Source organism: Ursus americanus, chromosome 21 (genome assembly GCF_024610735.1).
Source record: "Ursus americanus isolate L20-20 chromosome 21, mUrsAme1.1.p, whole genome shotgun sequence".
In the NCBI taxonomy this organism is placed as follows: domain Eukaryota; kingdom Metazoa; phylum Chordata; class Mammalia; order Carnivora; family Ursidae; genus Ursus; species Ursus americanus.
In genome coordinates, this window is record NC_142147.1 from 6,745,688 (window position 1) to 6,766,659 (window position 20,972).

Here is a 20,972-nt window from a genome sequence, read left to right on the forward strand (position 1 = left end):
TATCAGAAAGCCCTTCACGGCTTCCTCTAGCCAAAGCATCACACACAGCCCCGTGGCCCCTCAGCTTTTCCAGATATGCTGCAGGAAGACAATAAAGGGGGGTGCTCAGGGATACGCAGACTGAGAAAAGTAAAGAAATTGTCTTCTCATCCTTGGATGGGTCCTTGGCTCCTTAAATAAATACAACCCAGCCCTGGCCAGAGAGAGAGGAGGAGAAAAATCTGGACAAGAGCACAGCCTTGCATGCAGAGTCTTTCTACCACATTCTCATCTTTCCTGTTACGGTCACAAAATGGGCATGAGCAGCTAAGCCACGGTCCCTGACCAGCTGCCTGTGGCTTCCCACTGCCTCTGGGCCACGTGCCCTGCCTGCAGCGTCCTGAGGGCTGCCCAGAAGGTTAGCCTGAGCAAAACGGCGGCAGAACACAGAGGAGCTGATAAAAAAGAAAGAGCTCACTACAAGTTCTGAAACCCAACTGAAATTATTCGGGGGAGAGAGAATCACAGAATCCAAGAATTGAAAGAATTCAGGAAGACATCAGCCATGGAAAACTCAGGGTCTCGAGTGAGAATTTCCTTCTAGCCAACCAGCCCGTGATTCAGCAAGCTGTGCAACAGACCCCAGTCCCTTCTCAAGATAGCCCTCGTGGGTATGTCAGCAAACAAACGGAGAGCCGGACTCAAGTCATGAGGAAATAGCAGATAAACCCAAAGGAACATTCCACAAAACCACTGGCTTGTGCTCTTTAAAATTGTTTGCATTATGAAAGACAAAGAAACAATCCAGATTAACAGCAACTGAAGATACCTGACAGCTAGAAGCAATACCCAATTCTGCACTGGATCCCGGACCAGGAAAAAAAAAAAAATTAAGGATGTTATTTTGGGACAATTGGGGAAACTTGAGTATGGACTGTAGGGTACATAATAGTATTATATCAAAGTAAAATTTTCTGATGTTGATAATTGTACAATTTGACAATTAATAACTGTGATAATTATGGTTATATAAGAGAATTTCCTTATTCTTAGGAAATATATACTCAAGTATTTAGAGATAATGGAGCAAAATGTCTGCAATTTACTCTCAAATGTGTCAGGAAAATAATAATTATGCATAGAGAGAGCATGTTAAAGCAAATGTGGCAAAATGTTAATTTGCAATTCAGAGTGAAGGGTAGTTAAAATTTCTTAGCATTATTGTTGTTACTTTTATGTAGCTTAAAATCATTTCAAAATAAAAAGTTAAACCTTTTTTTAAAAAAAAAAATAGCCCTACAGGGAATGAATTGTTTTCTTTCTGTGGAACTGAACGTGATTTTCCTGCAACAGAGGCTCTGTGCTCAGTACCATGCGGGCTACATTAACCCCGCCTTACGCGCCCTCAGACATGCGAGGACAGCCAATGTGTCCCTCTGCTCACCCCCAGCAACCCAGCTGCAATTTCTCTCCCGTCCAAACTACATGGCCCCGTCTCCAGCACCCAGAATTCCTCCTCCCGAGAGTGTGGGCTTCACCATCCATGCAGCACCGTTACTATGACCTCTGTAATTTTTCTCACTTTCCTAATGGCAAAGAATCCTGGCAGCAGCTGTCATCCACTCATCTTAAGGGGTCTGGATTCCAAGATGCCAAACAGGAGACCAGGCCTCCCTGGCCGTGTTCAGGTAATCAGAGTGCGTAGGAAATTGATGCTGGGAGGTAATTTCCTTGAGCACTCCGCAGGGAATACAGAGTTATGATTACCTAAGACGGCTTGGAAGCATTGCAGCAGGAATGGCACCTTGCTAAATTTGGCAGCCCCGGGGGGAAAATGAGACTTTAAATCAGGAAGTCTGCTTTGGCTAACGTCTCTATCCCCGTCTGTCGTGCCATCCGCTGCCAGGAGTGAGGAGCAGCCTGGAGCGGCAAATCTGCTTGCTGGCAGCCAGGGGGTGGGGGTGGGGGGGCCCTGATGGCAGCTGAAAGGAGAGAAGACAGCACCGGGCCAGGGCCCCTGCAGCCATCATGACTCTGTTCCTGGCAGGTTTGTCCCACTCTGAGCATCTGAGGGTTGGCAGGGGATGGAAGAAGGTCCCTGGTGCCTGCCTCTGCTTTCCTAACCTGACCTGCATGGACCTGACAAGGTAGGAAGCCGGAAGGTCTCTGTTTAGAGCAGTGGACACAAGCTAGTGGATGGTGGACCACTTATGACATGCAGGCCCATTTTATTTAGCCTGTACAGTTTTTAAATTTTTCTGAATTTGAATTATGAGAGATCATATTAAAAGAAAAAAGACTTCTGGCTTGTGACAAAATATCAAGAGCTCTGCATGCCCATGTGGCTACTGTCCCCCACACTGAGCAGCAGCAATCCTTTTCTGGAAGGGCACACATGCATTAGTTTGCCACAATCCCCACCATGCCTTAGTGTCTCCCTGACTCTAGGGCTCTGGGAGACTCGGCATTTATCCTCACATTTGCACTGCTGTTTTCCTTATAGTGGATTCATTTTTCTCTATCCTTGCTCTCCAAAAGGGAGGACAAAAGATATCTAGAGGGTGTTTCAAGAAGAAATATTTTCTGCATCTACTTACTTTGCTCAATTATGTTCCATTTCTGCCTTTCTAACCCAGAAAATTAACAAGTAGCGATTCTTATTTGAGAATTGGATTCTTAGTTTTCCTTTGTGCCTATAGTGGAAGTCCTTCCTTAGGAGTCCCCTGCATCAGTCAAATGCAAATACACTGTTAATGATAAAATCCTTCCCAGATAAGAGATTACAGCCTCTGTTGATTTCTTGATAAATAAATTCTTAATTTCAAGCCACCCAAATTACCAGTATCCAGTGGCCTCATGTCCTCTCCCCAACTCCCATGTCCCTTTCCTCCAGGCCCCGACCAGCCTCCAGCTCAGAGGAAAAGCTCTGTCCAGCTGTCCCCAGCACCCAAGTGGAGAGCCAGAGGAGAGCCAGGAGGAGAGGGAGGCAGGAAGTGGAGAGAGGGCAGAAGGAAGCTCAAACAGATTAGCGGATGCTAAGCCTGGGGGGCAGGAATGGGGTGGGGGCTTTGCCCAAGGCCTCTCATTCCCACAGGGTCCCACAAAGTGACCTGTGTGATGTCTCCAAATGAGGTCACCCTTGAAGTTACAGAGATATTCGGACAAGATGGAAGGAAGATGAGAACTCCCATCTTAGACCTGTGTGAACCATGCGGGAGTACACCGTGAACGGTGGTGGTGTGTTTTTTTTTTTTAATAAATCCTGTGATGAAATTGTGAACAGGACAGTGTGTCTCTGTGTGTGTTAGAAGACTTCATTTATTCAATGTAGGCTTTTGTATGTCACAAATTTGGATATCCTGGCTTGGCATGTCTACTTTTTCTTGTACGTACCAGTGGGTTCCAAAATGGAAGTGCCCCCAAGCCTCCCTTCTGCTCTGGGAGGCCACAGGTCCCTGCCGACTCCCGCGTGGGCAGCCACAATGGATGTGGTGCCACCCTCCACAGCCTGAACTGGGGAAGACAGACATGGGCACCAGGGGCTGACTGCTACAGAGAGAAGCTCTACCTGGGCAAGAAACGCTAGCGTCCCGAGGAGGAGAGGATGAGGAGGAAGGGTCCAAAGTCATGGGGCTCAGCGGGTGTTGCCGGCTGCGTGTAGCCTGAGTCTTCTTCCATCCACGGACCTCAGATTCAGCTTCCCTGTCCCACCTGCCTGGAGCCCTCCTCTCCAACTGCCCCATTCAACTGTCGCTCCCACCACGCCTGTGGAGGGAACTCTGGGGGACCAACATTCCCTCTGCCACATTAAAGGGCACTGCCCCGGCCCCCTCCTTCAGTGACAGCCGAAGTTCATGCAGTGTGCTTGCTCGGCTGCCCCTTCCTAGCCTGTCACATCACAGCTTTGTATAAGTAAAGGAGAAAATGCCGCTCACCAGCCCCCATTCTACAGGTGAGGACAGTGAGGAATCAGAGACCCTCCACGACTGGCTTGGGGCAAGGCTGAGACCAGTAGCCGCGTCTCCTGACTCCCAGTCAGGGACCTCCCTCTCCGTGCTCCTGCAAAGGGAAAGCAACTCTGAGGTCAGGGGATGAGGTGTGTGTGTTGGGGGTGGGGGGATCCAATCTTCAACACAGAGAAAATCTCATTCATTTACCCAAAAATAAAAGGCAATCTGAGCGCTTTTTTTTTCTTGAATTAAATGAACGTAAGTCAGGGGCTGGCACTGAGAGCTAATTCTTGCATATAAAAGTTCCCCATTTACCTCACTCCAAGCTTTGCAAACTCCGGAGGGCAGGACTTTTCCAATGTCTTGAGATTCTTCGAGTGCCTGGCCGTGGGGCCTTGCTCAGAGTTGGCTGAAGAATTCCGTAGTGGGCAGGGAAGGGTTAGGAGCAAGCAAATCTCTAAATTCCGAAATGACAAATCTGGATTCATTTTTAAGAATTATTTGGACACCTGGGAAGACCTTCCCCACCTAACTCCCGTGGATTTGATGCCACATTTTACTGTAGTCTTTCAAGCCGGCCCCAAGCCTCTTCTTACTCTTATCCTGGTCAATCCCGCCCCCTGCTGGCTGTTTCTGGCTCCTCCACGTCCTGGGGATGCAGTTCCCAGGGGAGGCTGCCCCCCGCCCCCAACGTGGTACTTCGCTTCCTGCCCAAAAGGGAGGTGGAGAGTGGGGAGGGTCTGTACACGATTGATTGCCTGGTAGAGAAAGATACGAGAAGGAAGGCTCCCTGGCCTCAGGGGAGGGCTGCCTGCAGAAGCTGTCCTTAGGCAGGTCTGTGTCTCCTTTTTTGCTTCCATTCCTTCCTCTATAAATGCAAATCACTGCTAATAATATCACTTGACATTTGTAGAGCCCTTTGTGTATGATGAAGTTCTTCTCCCTTTTATCACTTGATCTTCACGACCGCTCCGGGAGGTCTCCGCAACACAGCCCAGACTCGCTTTCATGATTCCCAAACAGATTTGAATGCTGTCAAGTTCACAGCAGCCTGATGAGCAGTTTTTCCGCCAAGTTCATCGAAGGTCTGGCAGAGGCTGATCTCTGCGGAGACACGCAGTATTTTGGTGCTACATGAAGATGATTGTTTGGGCTGTCAGGCCACCGATTCTGGAGCGAAATGATGGAGGGGGCGTTGTGCCGTTTCTGCCAAAGGGGGGGCCTGAGGAAACGAACAGACAAGCTCCTGTCCCAGATAGCATGGACACCCACTGGAGGCCAGGACACTGAGATCCGAGCAGGGCGTAGACACCCCCCGGGGGCTGAGGGGGACAGGAGAACCCATTGGAGTACAGGAAGAAAATATTAGAAATCCTTTCTAGGGGCGCCTGGGTGGCTCAGTCAGTTGAATGTCTGCCTTTGGCTCAGGTCGTGATCTTGGGGTCCTGGGACCCAGCCCCACATCAGGCTCTCTGCCCAGCAGGGAGTCTGCTTCTTTGTGTGTGCCTGCTCTTTCTCTCTCTCTCTCTCTCTCTCAAATAAATAAATAAATAAAAATCTTTTTAAAAAAAAAGAAATCCTTTCTATATTCTTCCTCATCCTTACAAAAAGGATATTTTTTTGTATGAATATAATGGGACAATGATATGTATGCATATGCTAGGCATCATTTGTGAATAAATATGTATGCATGTATCAGGAGTCTGCACCCCCAAACACCAGTGGTGGTGCCGGGTGCAAGCTTTCAAGAGCACTCCTCTTGGTCATTTCCCCAGCTCCGCAGCTCAGTGAGGCCTTTTTTCCAAAGCGAGTCTGTCTCAGATTCTCCCTATCCCCTCCTTTACTGGCATATCTTCAACAAACCATAAAAGACACAAGCTCAATCAACCTCAAAAACGGTTTTGTAAATAACTTTTTTAAAAGATTTTATTTATTTGAGAGAGAGAGAGAGCAGGGGGAGGAGGAGGGGCAAAGGGAGAGGGAGAAGCAAATCCCCCTCTGAGCACAGAGCCCTCCAAGGGCCTCCATCCCAGGACCCTGAAATCATGACCTGAGCCGAAGGCTGACGCTTAACTAACAGAGCCACCCAGGCACCCCTGTAAATAACTTTTAAAATGTATATATATATATGTGTGTGTGTATATTTCTGTATATATACAGAAATCACTGTGTGGCATTGCAGAGTCAGTAGCATATAATGGTTAAGAATAGAAACTCTGGAATCAGATCTGAGCTCAAACCTCTAAATTTCAATTTCCCCAACTACAAAATGAGAACACTAACTTGAAAGCATTGGAAGTTAAGTGAGGATTGGGTAATGTAAGGCAAGTGCTTACCCAGGGTCTTAGACATTGCAAACACTCAATACGTGGTAGCTATTCTTTGCGAATAATAATTTTTTTTTTTTAATTAGCAGGATCTCAGGAGAAATAAGCCTCCTACCTTTGGGTTACTGTGGGAATCTGCCCAATGGAAGTACACAGCTTATCTGCTAAAGGAAGGGGCTCGGGTTTTTCATTTTTGTTTGTTTGCCTTATGAACTAAGGAAGGAGTCGTTGTAGGAAGAACAAACAAAAGTTGATGTCGAATGAATTTGGAAAGTAGTTTGGAATTTGAATGGGCTTTTAAAACAAACAGATGAGTGAAGCAGAAACACAGGCCTGCAACAATTAGAGGACAAGCTCTCTAATAAAGGCCAAAACATGCTCTTGGGCAGAAAGCATGAGCTCCGGCCTCAGCTTCACCACTCAGAGCTTAAAGCCCTGAGCAAGTCCCTTGGCTCAGAGCTGAGCCAGAGAACACAAAAGCCCTACACACAGGAAAGGTGGTGGCCCTGCCTTCTCAGGACCAGGAAAACTTGGCTTATTGTGAACAGCTTCATTCTTCCTTTACATGGCTGAGTTGTGAAGATCGTATTTTTTTTTTAAGGAATCTATTTATTTATTTGACAGGGCTGTTGGGGAGAGCATAAGCATGGGGAGCAGCAGGCAGAGAGAGAGAGAGGGAGAAGCAGAGCAAGGAGCCTGATGGATGTGGGGCTCCATCCCAGGACCCTGGGATCATGACCTGAGCCGAAGGCAGAGGCTTAACCGACTAAGCCACCCAGGTGCCCCCAAGTAGTGAAGACCTTGTTCCTTCCTCTCACGTAGGGAGCTCAGAGTGAAAACTCCCAGCTATCTCTACCAACGGATGGTACACAATCCTACGGTGTGCATAAGTGGGAAATGATGTCTGTGGAAGTGCTCTGCAAGTTCTAAGTCAGGAACCAGGCACAACCCCAGAATCGTGAGGAATATCGATGGGTGTGGGGAGAAGAGGTGGGGAGCATTTCAGTGAGTGCCGAGTGGTACTGAGGCCCTTATATTGGAACAGAAGCTTCTGGATCAGTACGATTGTTGCTAGAATGCAGCTCGTATGACAAAGCACTCGGGAGCCAAAGATTTGGCAAGAACTATCATTATTAAATCAGAAAATTGTACTCCTCTTTGCTGTAAAGAGAAATGGTTTTGCCATGATAACTGCTCACACTTGCTGCAATGGTGACCGGAACTGGGTGGGGGTAGGCCAGGCATCAGAACTAGAACTTCTGCGAAGGGGCCAGCCCATCCACCCCCTGCCCTGAGCGGACCGTGCCTGACCAGGCTATTGGGGTAAGGCCTTTATCGCCAGCCCTTCCTGTCTGCCTGTCCCTCCCTCTCAATGCCTTTCCTCCCTGATTCAGATTCGAATTTCAAGCCAGGCTATTAAAAGCCAGTGGTGTAGGCAAGGCACCTTCTCTTTCTGGGACTCAGTTTCCCTCTATAAAATCAGGAACTGAATTAAACCAGGGTTTTAACCTTCTTTGTGCCATAGATCTCTTTGGCATTCTCGTGCGTTCTCAGAATAGTGTTTCTAATATGTAAAATAAAGCACATAGGATTGCGAAGAAAACCAATCATAAAGAAACATGGTTAAAAAACCAAAGTTGGATACTATAATATATATTTCTATATTGACGTGTGAAGTAAAATGACGTCGCAATTCAAAGGAATATCTATGATTCTATTGGTGGGTGATAAGGTCACAGGTAATAATAATACTATTACAGTTTGCCACCTCATTCATAATCAGTGGAAATGCTAAATATCAGTTAGTTAAAAAAAAAAAAAAAAAGACACAGTTTTTCCCTATCCGAGCTCTTGGGTCCTCTGAATCTAGCTCCAGGTTCCATGGACCACAGGCTAGGGAACACCCAGACTAACAATCTTCGAATTTGCTTCTGACTCCGATAGAGTTGAATTCCAGAGAGTTATTTAAGTGAGTCAGGAGTGGGGGGGGGGAATAGAATAGGGGGCTTTTAGGATAATGGGGTGAAATTGTACTATCTTAACAGCTGGTATCATAGGGCAGAAACTGGTTTTGTTTACAGAAGTGCTTTGTTACGTCTCCTGGGTAGACTGTGAGATCCTCGTGACTTGTCTGGCAGGAAAAGCCATCAAAATCAAGAACTGAGCTGCGTAACATGTGTCCGGGAACTGGGAGGCGGGGGGTGGGGAGAACCCCGGGGCATATTCTCTGGAGGACCCTGGAGTCTGAGGGAGTAGACAGGGAGAGACTCCTTAAGAAGCTGGTGCGTGGGGACGCCTTGGTGGCTCAGTTGGTGAAGCACCTGCCATTGGCTCGGGTCGTGATCCTGGGGTCCTAGGATCGAGCCCTGCATCGGGCTCCTTGCCCAGCAGGGAGCCCGCTTCTGCCTCTGCCTCTGCCTGCTGCTCCCCCGTTTGTGCTCTCTCTCTCTCTGTCAAATAAATAAATTAATAAGATCATTTAAAAAAATAAAAAAGAAGAAGACGGTGCCTGATATTCAATCGGAAGTTGTTGAGTTACTGGGATAGAAACCTCTCTTTTGGCCCCAAATGTCACGGGAGTCATCCACAAGTACAAAGGAAATAAAGGAAAGCCCTGGGTTCTCCCAGGTCAACGTGATGGAGAAAAGGAGAGTCTGTATTGCCTACTGAAATGCTCAGGGGGTCTGAACCAGAAGAAGTCATAAAAATTAAAGTGCCCTGAAAATACATAAACTTGGAGGAACATGTTAAAATGAGGGTTTAAAAATCTTCCTGTCTTGGGACACCTGGGTGGCTCATTGGGTTAAGTGTCTACCTTCAGCTCAGGTCATGATCTCAGGGTCCTGGGATCAAGCCCCGCATCGGGCCCCTCACTCAGCAGAGAGCCTGCTTCTTCTGCCTGCCGCTCCCCCTGCTTGTACTCTCTCTCTCTGTCTGACAAATAAATAAATAAAATCTAAAAAAAAACAAAAACAAAAAAACAAACCTCCTGTCTAAATCACATAGGACAGAATAATCTTGGCTAACCCGTGAGTTCTCAGAGTGTGGTCCCTGAGCAGCAATATCAGCAACATCTGGAAACTTGTTAAAAAGGCAAATTCTCAAGCCCCAGACCCACTAAATCAGAAAGTACGGGGGTGGGAGCCAGCAAGCTGTGTGTTAGCCCTCCAGGCGATGCCGGTGCGCATTCAAGTTTGAGAGCCCCTGCCATCCGGCAATTTTCTGTTTATAATTGCGTCCCAGCATCACATGCGCCATAGACGTTATCCGATCCAATTTCCCACACATACAGCATCCCTGCCAGCACTCAGCCTTGGAGGAATGTTCCGAGCCTGCGGATATCAGCTATGCCCCCTCACCCCGCACCCCGGAGAGCTGTCAGAGAAGGCTTCCAGACATTGAGAGCTCCCTGCCCCAAACCAGCTACTCCCTAGTGGGACTTTTCCAATGACCTGAACGTCTGTGCCTTCAGAGCCTGGGACCGACCTTTGGAGTGACTTCTAGAGGAAGTCCTTCAGGAAAGTGAAGAGTGAACCTGGTTCCCTGGTGGTCGTCCTTTGGCCAGCCTCCATTTAGCAGCGTTTCTCTTAAAAGAGAGTGTCCACAGCTGGGGATGATGCAGGGCAGGGCCAGGGCCAGTAGCACTATTACTTCCTCTCATCTGTACCCCCACCTGTCGTCACTGTGGACCACATCACCCAGCTTGGGTAGAAGTCGTTCACTGCATTTGACCAGGAGGAAGGCTAGCTTGGAGAAGGCTAGACCAGGGGATAAATCAGGTCCTTTAAAACCCCTGGGCACCTCTTAACTCTAGAGAACAGACTGATGGTTACCAGAGGGCAGGTGGGTGGGGGTGGGGGAAGTAAGCGATGGGGACTAAGGAGGGCACTTGTCCTGATGAGCACCGGGCATGTACGGATGTGTCGAATCATTTTATTGTACACCTGAAACTAATATTACACTGTATGGTAACTAACTGGAATTAAGAAAATTAAGACAACAACAACAACAAATTATTAATTAATTAATTTAATTAAGGACTAAAATAAAAAAAAAAAATAACTGGACACCCAAAATACTCTGATCTCCTCCCCACCAGGATGTCATTGAGAATATACATAACAGCAAACCATTAGACAAATATAAGAAAGTAGAATCGAGTTCCACATTCAGTCATTACAATGATTGTTTGCATTATTTTTTGTATATCAAATACCGATTTCTAAAATTTAATACAAAATAGTTCAGATGACCAAAAAATACATATTTAAGCATTATTTAAAGAAAAGAAAGTCATATACTTAACCACTCAGCTTAAAAATATTACCAATATTGTTAAAATATACATATAATTTTTCAAAAAGTTCTGTTTTATTGCTGCTTGGAGCCAAAGGTTCTCAACTTTTGCTTCACATTAGGTTCACCTGAAGTTTTCAAAAAATCCCAAGGCTCAGTCTCCACCTTAAACCAATGAATCAGAACTTCCAGGAGTGGACATCAGTGTTTTCGGGATTCCTTGGGTAATTCTAATCCTTCCAGCAGGAGAGGCTGCTTCAAGGGAAGGTGGGGAAAGGCTGTCTTCTGTGCTCTACCTCAGGGGTCCACACTCCCCCTAGCGGATTCTCAGTGGATCTAGATCGGAAACCAGCAGGCTCGCCCCTCATTTTTGGGAAGAGCCTGCCATCTGCTGGCCAACTCCAAGAAAATATGGCCGCTACAGCTGGCCTGGGGAAGGACGCTTGGGTCAAGGATCACGGCCAAGGGGCACTCAGTCTGTGAAGCTCCTTCTCACAGGTGATGCATGCAGTTGTCCCACAGGAGTTCTGGGAGGGGCCAGGGCAGGGCGAATACAGTCACTTTCGACTTGCAGATAAGCAGCTCTGTGACCCCAGGGTTCAGATGGGATGGGAGCAGAAGGGGCTCCCAGTGCTTTTCAGGGTCTAAGAAACAAAAGGCAAGGGCCCAGGGGAAAGGGATAAATTGGGCAAAGGGATTTTTAAGAGAGAAAAGACACTCACCTGGGGAAAGGCCTTGGGAAGAGAAGCAGAGGTTACCTAAAACCTCAGGAAGGGAACAGAAGGTGATGTATATGTCTCACTAACTCTGGAACTTGGGCTTTTTCCTCTGTTTGGTCCAAGGATTACATCAGCCTGTCATAGTTCTTTCCCGAGGGGATTTGTTTGCTGTTCTGCCTGCCTGGAACATTCTTTCTTGCACCAGCAAATGTTTGTTCAGGTTTCAGGTCAGTAAACCACAACCTTGCTTCTACCTGAAAGCCTGCTCTAACTGTCCTCAGCTCCTGCACCCTGTCCTCACCTCCTGCCACTCAGTTCTGGAACCATCTGTTTCCTTGTTCACTGTTCACTCATTCTCATAAGATCCCAAATTCCATGAGGAAGGGGACTTCATTACACTCCCAGCACCCTCCCCGGTGCAAGAAACGGAGCAGGAAGTATTTGTTTACTGAATTGATTTTTCTTATACCGAGACCAGACACTGCAATGAGTTCTCCCTGGTGGTAAATTGAAAATAATTACCTTTTTCTATGTATGTATCTGTAACTACTTGGCGGAGTAGGGAGACCAATAATCTTATTTCCGGTTGGCATATGTTATAAACTAACTCTTTATTCCATCCACTTATGCTCTAATCAGTAAATAAACATGGTAGACAGCTGCTATTTTGGGCCTGCCCCGTGTCCGTATCCATTTCTCCTTCATGTAGGAAGACCATCCCAATTTTATTTTGGAGAAATAACCCCCTCCATTCTCAGCCCATGTGATTCAGGACAGCTGACCCCATCCCCAGGTCCAGGTGTAGGCATGGGACTTGGGACCGGGCTTGTCACTGTATTCCAACAGCCTAGCATGTGATTGGTTCAGGGATGAGCACATGACCCAAGTCGACCCAATGAAATTTAGCCATGGAGCTTTTGCTGGAGTCATTTGGGGAAAGCAGACCCAGGGCTCTGAGCTGGCAGGACATGAGCCTGGAGCTGCTGACAGCCTTGCTATCACTATGCGGAGCGAGGAGGCCAAAGAGTGAAGCCACAAAAGGAAAGTACAGCTGAGAGAAGAAGAAGCAGAGTTCACAAGACAGACATCTTTTAGCTACTGACACCCAACCTAGAACTTTTTCTGGACCTTTCCATTCCATTAGCCAATGAAGTCCCTTTTCCAGAAGTCAGTATGAGGGACTCTCTCCTCCCTGCAGTGAATGAGTACTAGCTAACAAGAAAGCAGAACAGAGAATGTGACTTTTTCTTACTTTTATTTTTTTACAAACTCAATACAGCATTTGCAATACTTTTAAAACTATAATAAGCTTTCACATTATTATGAAATTACACAACCTATCAGTTAAAAAGAGACGCATCGTGATTTGCTCACATGGTCTCAAATGGTGCAGGGCTTCCCAGACCTGGGGAGCCACAGAATGGCCTATCCCAGGTTTTGCTCCCCCCATCTTTTCTACCCCACTGCCAGCACCCCTGAGCACATTTGACCTCCGCTTTCGGGAGAAGAAGCTATCTCTACACAAGAAGGTCATGGACTACAGGTCTCACAGCTGCACGTGGCTCTGCCGTCAGCCCCCACGCAGTCACCGGTTCTCTTTAACTCAGTGAAGAATTGGCTGTTGCCAGCAAGGCAGCAAACAGAGACTCAGGCTTCTGCTGCAGGACCTCAGGCCTGTCAAACTCTACAACCTGGGAGACGAAGAAAGGAAGGGGGGGAGGGACACCACTGAGCTTAGTCTTGAAGGATCCAAAGGCCCCCTGGGATGCTGGCCTGAGCACAGGTCCCTCCCCTGGCCCCAGGGACACAGCTCTCACCTTCCCATTGCTCATGACCAGGATGCGGTCACAGTCGAGCACAGTGGTGATGCGGTGTGCAATGACCAGCACCGTGCAGCCCTGGAAGGCTTCTCGGATTGTGTGCTGGATCAAGGTATCGGTTTCTATGTCAATGGAAGCTGTGGCTTCATCAATAAGGATGATCTGGTGAATACAAAACAGGGGTGAGGACAGCCTGCTTGGGGCCGGAGACCTGGATCTAGTCCTGGGTCTACCACTAATCCACGAAGTCCCCAAGCTGGAAGGTGAGAGATATGGATTGAGTTCAAACCCCACTTCGAGCTCTAGTCATCCATTATGTTAGAGAATGTTAGGTCTCAACAAAGAGCTTGTGTGTGTGTGTGTGTGTATGTGTGTGTGTGTGTGTGTGTGACCAGAGAATTAAACTCTTGAAAATGAAAATGGTCCAGCGGCAACTTCTTGTTTATGAACTGCCTTCTGATTTGCCTAAATTAACATAGACCAACGTTCCCCAAAGTGGGGCATGCACACACGCTTGGATGGCACGTGAGATGGTGTGGCTGGAATATGGATAAGGTTTCTCTTTACTTTAACATTTTTATTTTATTAACAATATGCATTAGAAAGATAAAACTAGCACAGAAATATGATTTCACAAATGTTACTGTTTAGAATGAGGCTGTTTTTAAAAAGAGGGCATCACGGGTAAGTCAAAGGAGAGATGGTACACATTATGACAAAAGTCATAAAGTGATGGCTCAAGTTTGGGGAAACAATGGAGAAAGTAACTTTGGCACCAGTGGTCTAGTAACTGTAAAATAAGGAACTGAGCAGTTCAGAAAGTGCTACATGCATATTGCAAATCCTGTCTCTCTTCTCTGCTGGAAAGGAGATTGTCCTCCTTCCTGTGAAACCTTCTTCCCAGCTTCTGACCCCACTGGGCTCTGCCCACTTTTTCCCCAGAGCTCTGACAGTCCAGATACTACTAGCCCAGGTAGTCAAATGCCTAAAACTACTGGTACAATACTTGGAAAGCTTCAAGAAGCACCGTCTGATGAAACTTTTGAAAAATAGATAATTTTGGAAAAAAGACACTCTCTTCAACAAATGGTGCTGGGAAAACTGGACAGCAACATGCGAAAGAATGAAATTGGACCACTTTCTTACACCATACACAAAAATAAATTCAAAATGGATGAAAGACCTAAATGTGAGACAGGAAACCATCAAAATTCTAGAGGAGAACACAGGCAGCAATCTCTCTGACATCAGCCACAGCACCTTTTTATTAGACATGTCTCAGGAGGCAAGGGAAACAGAAGCAAAAATAAACTATTGGGACTACATCAAGATAAAAAGCTCTGCACAGCAAAGGAAACAATCAACAAAAGTAAAAGGCAACCTATGGAATGGGAGAAGCTAGTTGCAAATGACATATCTGATAAAGGGCTAGTATCCAAGAAAAATAAAGAACTTATCAAACTCAACACCCAAAAAAAACAAATAATCCAGTTTAAAAATGGGCAGAAGACATAAACAGACATTTTTCCAAAGAAGACATCCAGATGGCCAACAGACACATGGAAAGATGCTCACCATCACTCATCATCAGGGAAATGCAAATTATAGTTTTGAACTATAATGAGATATCACCTCACACCTGTCAGAATGGCTAAAATCAATAACACAAGAAACAACAGGTGTTGGCGAGGATGTGGAGAAAGGGGGACCCTCTTACACTGTTGGTGGGAGTGCAAACTGATGCAGCCACTGGAAAACAGTATGGAGATTCCTCAAAAAGTTGAAAATAGAACTACCACATTCATCCAGCAATTGCACTACTAGGTATGTACCCAAAGGATACAAAAATACTGATTCAAAGGGGTACATGCACCCCAATGTTTATAGTAGCATTATCAACAATAGCCAGATTATAGAAAGAGCCCAAATGTCCATTGACAGATGAATGGATAAATAAGATGTGATATATATATATATATACAGTGGAATACTAGTCATAAAAAAGAATGAAATCTTGCATTTGCAATGACACGGATGGAACTAGAGCGTATTATGCTAAGCAAAATAAATCTGCTAGAGAAAGACAGAAACCATATGATTTCACTCATACGTGGAATTTAAGAAACAAAACAGATGAACATGGGGAGAAGGGAAGAGAGGCAAACCAGGAAACAGACTCTGAACTATAGAGAACAAAGGGAGTGATGGATATTAAGGAGGGCACTTGCTGTGATGAGCACTGGGTATTGTAAGTGATGAATCACTAAATTCTACACCTGAAACTGAAATAATAATAATAATTTTGTCCTGGAACAGCTGTCATCTGATTTCCAACTCTAATAAAGAGAATGTCCTACATCCAAGTTGTAGAAAAAATATACAATAGGCAACTGTTAAATCAATAAGCTTCTAAACTTTCAACTTCTTGTAAGGAAAGTGCATCATGGTTTGGTTCTAGTGGTGGATTGTTTCAGCTTAGCTGCAGAGTATCAGGGTTTGAGAGAGCCCAGGCTGAGTCCCCACCTACATGCCTCTCCCACGCCAGATATGTACAGAATGGCCATCAGCGACATGAGGAAGCCCTTCAGGTATTTGCGGAAAGGACGTACAGCACAGCACCCACTATCCTATGGAGACGGAGGGAGAAACAGCCAGTGTGGTTTCCCAAGCCACATGTCATCCGTGACCGCCCGTGGCCATTCCGTGGTCTCACCTTGGAGTTTCGAAGGAGTGCTCTTGCGATGCAGAGTAGCTGCCTCTCCCCCACAGAGAAGTTTCTTCCACTTTCCACCACTTCTGCTTGCAGTCCTTGGGGTAACTTTGAGATCTATAATATCCAGGAAAATGAGAGGTAGGCTATGTAGGCATGTGGCCATGTAGGCTGCTGCGGGGTAAGACCTAACCTGACCCCTACCAGCCCCTCCCGGAGCACTTTGTAACACTCCTCACCTCTCTATGCTCCAGCCACTGGTCTTTCTCTTCCTTACCTCTGCCCCTCTCACTCCGCTCTCAGGGTCTTTGCATATTGCTAGTTCCTGTGCCTGGAATGTTCTCTCAAAGATCTGTGCCCTCCTGCCCCCTCAATATTGGGTCTCAGCTCCAATGCCCCAACTTTAAAGACGCCTTGCTTGGCCACTTCATGTAAAAGAGCTGCTCCCCAACCGAAGTATCTTTTGGTCTCATGGCCACCTTCACAGCACTTACCACCATCTGAAAGCATCTTCTATGTCTATTTGTTGTCTGTATCTCCCACCGAACGTAAGCACCAGGAGGGCGAACACCTTATCTACTTTGCTTTTGCTGTGTCCCCTGAGCCTGGCATGCGTCTGGATCACTGTTGATGTCTGAGTGCCATCAGACTTGACTTAAGAATCCAAAATCATCTCATCTCCATGAGATTATTTAACCCATGCCCCCAAAGTGGCAACATCTGAAATATCATGTGAGATGAGCCCCAAAGGACCAGGAGGCACTGCTGTTGAAGAGGCAGGTGAAGACCAAGAATCAGGTCTTAGAGCTACTTACTGTCACGCTTAGGAATGTCCTCTCCAAGACATCCCAGATCTGCTCATCTGTGTAGCGATCAAAGGGATCTAGGTTGAATCTGCCAGAGAAGAGGAGGAGAAGTATTCCAGAACCACATGTAACCATTGAATAGGCTGTCCCACGCACGGTAGATGACCAAGAATGGTTAGAACGGTTTTACTGGGTGTAGAGAAAGCCATGGAATTACCAAGAACAGTCATTTCTTGTGCCTTCCCAGTACCCATCCCTTTTGCAGGCTGTGGCCCCCAAGTTTTATCTGGAGACCACCTCGTCCCCAGCTCTCAAGCCCACGTGGTCCAGGTGGTCCTCTACCGCCAACTCCAGGGGTGGAGCAAATGACTCAGGCGTCAGTAGATGGCTGCAACCATCTTGCTCTGGGAGTGGGACACACCGAGTCCCCAGGGGCTCTCACTGAAGGCTGGGAATGCAGCCAAAGCACAGCTGGGGGACACTAGGCCCCTGAGTCAGTCTCAGCCTTCCCAGTATCATGAGCCAAAGAGGTCATTTTTAGCTTAAGCCACTTGGGATTGTGTGTGTCTCTCTGTGTAGGTGTATGTGTGTTAGAATGTACATATTTATCATTTAAATGCTTGTGAGTGTACAATTCAGTGGCATTAAATACATTCACAGTGTTGTGTGACCATCCATCAAAACTCATCATCCCTATCTCTACCCACTAAGCTCTTCCCCCTCCCTCAGCCTCTGGTAACTTCTATTTTATTTTCTGTCTCTATGAATTTGCCTACTCCAGGAACCTCCTTTAAGTGGATATATACAACATTCGTCTTCCTGTGTCTGACATATTTCACTGAGCATGTTTTCAAGGTCCATCCATGTTGCAGCATGTATCAAATATTCATTCTTTTTTATGGCTCTTTAATATTCCAGTGTGTGTGTGTGTGTGTGTGTGTGTGTGTGTGTGTATTCACTTATCTGTTGATGACCAAACACTTGGGTTGTTTCCACCTTTTGGTTATTATGAATTAATGCTACAAACCCTGATAGACAAATATCCGTTCAAGTCCCACTTTCAACTCTTTCGGGTATATACCTAGAGGAAGAATTGCTGGATCGTATGGTAATTCTACATTTAACTTTTTGAGAAGCTGCCAAACTGTTTTTCACAGAGGCTGTACCATTTTATATTCCCACCAATGGGGCACGAGCGTTCCAATTTTTCAACATCCTCAGCAATACTTGTCATGTTCCCTTTGCTTTTTTCTTTTTCTCATTATAGCCATCCTATTAGGTGGGAGGTGGTATCTCATTGTGGTGGGGTTAGTTTTTCTGCCTCTCGCAGTGAAAAAATCCTAACTGATGGTCCAAGCAACATTAGGCTGGGCTCTATCTGGACTTTACACCCGTTAAGGTTTGCACTTGCATTTGGCATCGGCAACGTTATTAACACTCCTCTGTTGCGCAAACACTCGGTTCTGATTAAAACCTATTTTTAATCTGTTATATCTTTCCCCGGTTTTGGCAGCCACACACACTTTGTGCGGAGGGCTAGATTGTATGAAAGAAGCAGAAGGCAGAATGTCTTATCCGCATGAAACTTGATAGCTCCAAAGCACTTTCGTGGATGGCCCCTTTGACACCCTCTCCCCCAAGAGATGAGTAAATCCTTCATTGAGGGGAAAATTATGGCTTATTGGTGTTAAATGCTTGGTCAAGGTCACCCCACAGGTCAGTCTGAGAGATGGGCTGGAATCAGAGACACTCAGAGAGAGACGAAACCTTAGTGGATAGAGAACCCAGGTCTCCTGTACTCCAGTCCATGTTCTTCCTACTGCAGGGAGGAAAAGCACTGGTTCAGGGATTAGGCTACCTGGGGTAATACCTCATCTTTATCATTTACTTGTGTGTCTCCTGAAACAAGTCACTTTTCCTCTCTAAGTTCCGAGTCTTCCCATGTAAAGGACGGATAAGAATGGTGCCTACCTCGTAAGGGTTGTGGTGACTGTTAAATGATACAAAACATTAAAGCATGGGGTTGGCCCATAGAAATGCTCAAAAAATGTGAATTCATATTCTCACTACTCCTATATCAAGGCACAATAGATGTCCCCAAGTTCTAGCTTAACACAGAGATCTATCACTAAATGTTATCTCATTCCCCTAATGCAAGCATTTTATTTATTTATTTATTTTAAGATTTTATGTGTTTATTTGACACAGAGAGAGACAGCCGGCAAGAGAGGGAACACAGGCAGGGGGAGTGGGAGAGGAAGAAGCAGACTCCCAGCGGAGGAGCCTGATGTGGGGCTCGATCCCAGGACCCTGGGATCACGCCCTGAGCCGAAGGCAGACGCTCAACGACTGAGCCACCCAGGCGCCCCTAATGCAATCATTTTAAAGTTCTCGGTTTGTGCGCATATTATGCACTCTCCCTGGAAGGACTTTCTCCCCTTTTTCTCCCAGGCAAGCTCCTACTTATCCTTCAAGGCCCTGCTCAAATATCCCTTCCCCTGTGGAGCCTTTCTGGATTCACCCGTAGAGCTACTTGTCCTACCTCTGGGCTTCTTTAGCACTTTGTTCGTATCTCTGAACTAGCAAATCTCTCCTTGTATTATAATTTGTTGGTTCTTACATCTCTATACCCACCCCCCATGACTACAATCTGAAGTCCTGGGGGCAGCAGGGGCAGTGATCATTCATCAAAGTGTCCCCAGTCCCTAGTACAATGTCTGGACCTGGCAAAGGCTCAGTAAAGGCAAGTTAAATGAATGAAAGGAGGGAGGGAGGGAGGGAAGACGGGAGGGTGGGAGGAGAGAGGGAGGAGAAAAACAGGGAGGGGGTGGGAGGGAGGAAGAAATGAGGAGTAAATTCATAAATGATTGAACAGAGCTCTAAGGGTCAAGTTTATCCTCTTGCCTCTAAGAACGTCCCTTAAACATTCCTGAAACACGAGGAATCTGGCTTCATTTTTAATGCATTAGGTTTCCTCAATCTCCATGCCTTAGTGTTCCCACATAGCTAACGTGCGCTGTTAAGCGGGAGCATGAATCTGGGTCAAGTTTAGTCCCAGCTTGCCAACTGAACTGCCTGGATTATTTCTCACTTCTCCCCTGCCTGGAATGTGCATCCGTGAAGAAGTGCTCCCTCCCAGCCTAAAATGCCCCCATCAGCTCGGTTGCCCCAAGGGTGCAGAGAGGAGAATAAACCACATCTAGGTATAAAAGAATATAGTAGCCACAGTGCAAATGCTTAATGGTGAACTGAAAGCTGACCAATCCCATCAGGTTAAAAAAAATAATAATAAAAATTATTCTTTGCTTTCCTTTAGCACATTACGGTTTACAAAGCGTTCTTGTGTCTATCAGAACTTCATTTCACCTTCAAGGGCACTCCAAGTGCCAGTGAGTGGCCCCAGTGTGACAAGGAGAGATCAGAGGCCCCAAAACTGAGGCACTGGCCACCAGCTAACCAGAGGCAGCTCAGCCCTGGCATCCTGGTCCTACCGCCCCTCCCAGGAGCCTGGCCTCTATACCGTGCTGCCTACGGGCCAACATTCACCTGATGGTTCCTGAGAGCAGGACAGGATCTTGAGGGACAACTGAGAACTTGGACCGCAGTTCCTCCAGGCTGATACTGCAGATGTCCACGCCATCAATGAGGATCCGGCCCGCTGCAGGTTCCACCAGGCGGAAGAGAGCCGCCCCCAAGGAGGACTTCCCTGTTGGGCAAGAGACAAGCGGGACCTCAGTTTCCAGATCTGTACTAGGGGCAGCACAGGCCACACCTGCAGTTCGCACCTGACCTGCTCCCCTCTGTAGCCCATCCCTTGTCATCCTGAGCCCTGAGAGAGCAGAAGAGGACTGGAGTCTCTGCTCCAAGTGGTGCCCCAAACCACAAACAGCTTTCTTACAGCCTAGATCAAAGGGCACAAATGGAGCCCCTGGATTAAATCCAGCCATTTATAGATTCTGTTTCACACACACAGTGCTACTGTTATTTTTTAAGTTCTTTGCCAGCGTTTTAAAAATCCAAATCCCCATCTATAAAAATCCAAATTGCATGCTTTTCTTGAAACCTAGAACTGGCAACACCAGCCCCTCAGCCTCCCACACAGCACGCAGCTGGAGCTGAGCGCAGCTGCTTTCTTGAGAGAACAGGGCTCTCCAGTTCAGCACACTGCCCGCCCCGCCTTGCATCACATCCCAGGCCCATTTCTCCCATGCATGTTGCTCGCCAGGCCCCAAAAGCATTTGAGTTTTCAACCTTTGCTCTAAAAAGAGAAGGTCAATGCAGGGGGTAGCTATGTGTCTTGTCTACCTTTACGTTCTCTTTGCCTGGCAGATAGTAGGTCCTCAATAAACACCTCCTGAATGAATA

The 20,972-nt window shown here is 46.7% G+C and overlaps 1 protein-coding gene across 1 annotated transcript in view; it reads right to left on the reverse strand.

The window, feature by feature from the left end:
• Nucleotides 1-12,507: 12,507 nt before the first annotated feature.
• ABCC11 (ATP binding cassette subfamily C member 11) overlaps nt 12,508-20,972 on the reverse strand; it is a 51,034-nt gene continuing 42,569 nt past the window's right edge. Inside the window, exons 21-25 of the mRNA XM_087871062.1 lie at nt 20,154-20,313; nt 16,617-16,695; nt 15,805-15,918; nt 13,089-13,253; nt 12,508-12,962 (exon numbers count right to left, since the gene is read on the reverse strand). Coding sequence (XP_087727188.1) covers nt 12,870-12,962; nt 13,089-13,253; nt 15,805-15,918; nt 16,617-16,695; nt 20,154-20,313 — 611 coding nt within the window. The 3' untranslated portion in view covers nt 12,508-12,869. The remainder of the gene's footprint in view (nt 12,963-13,088; nt 13,254-15,804; nt 15,919-16,616; nt 16,696-20,153; nt 20,314-20,972) is intronic.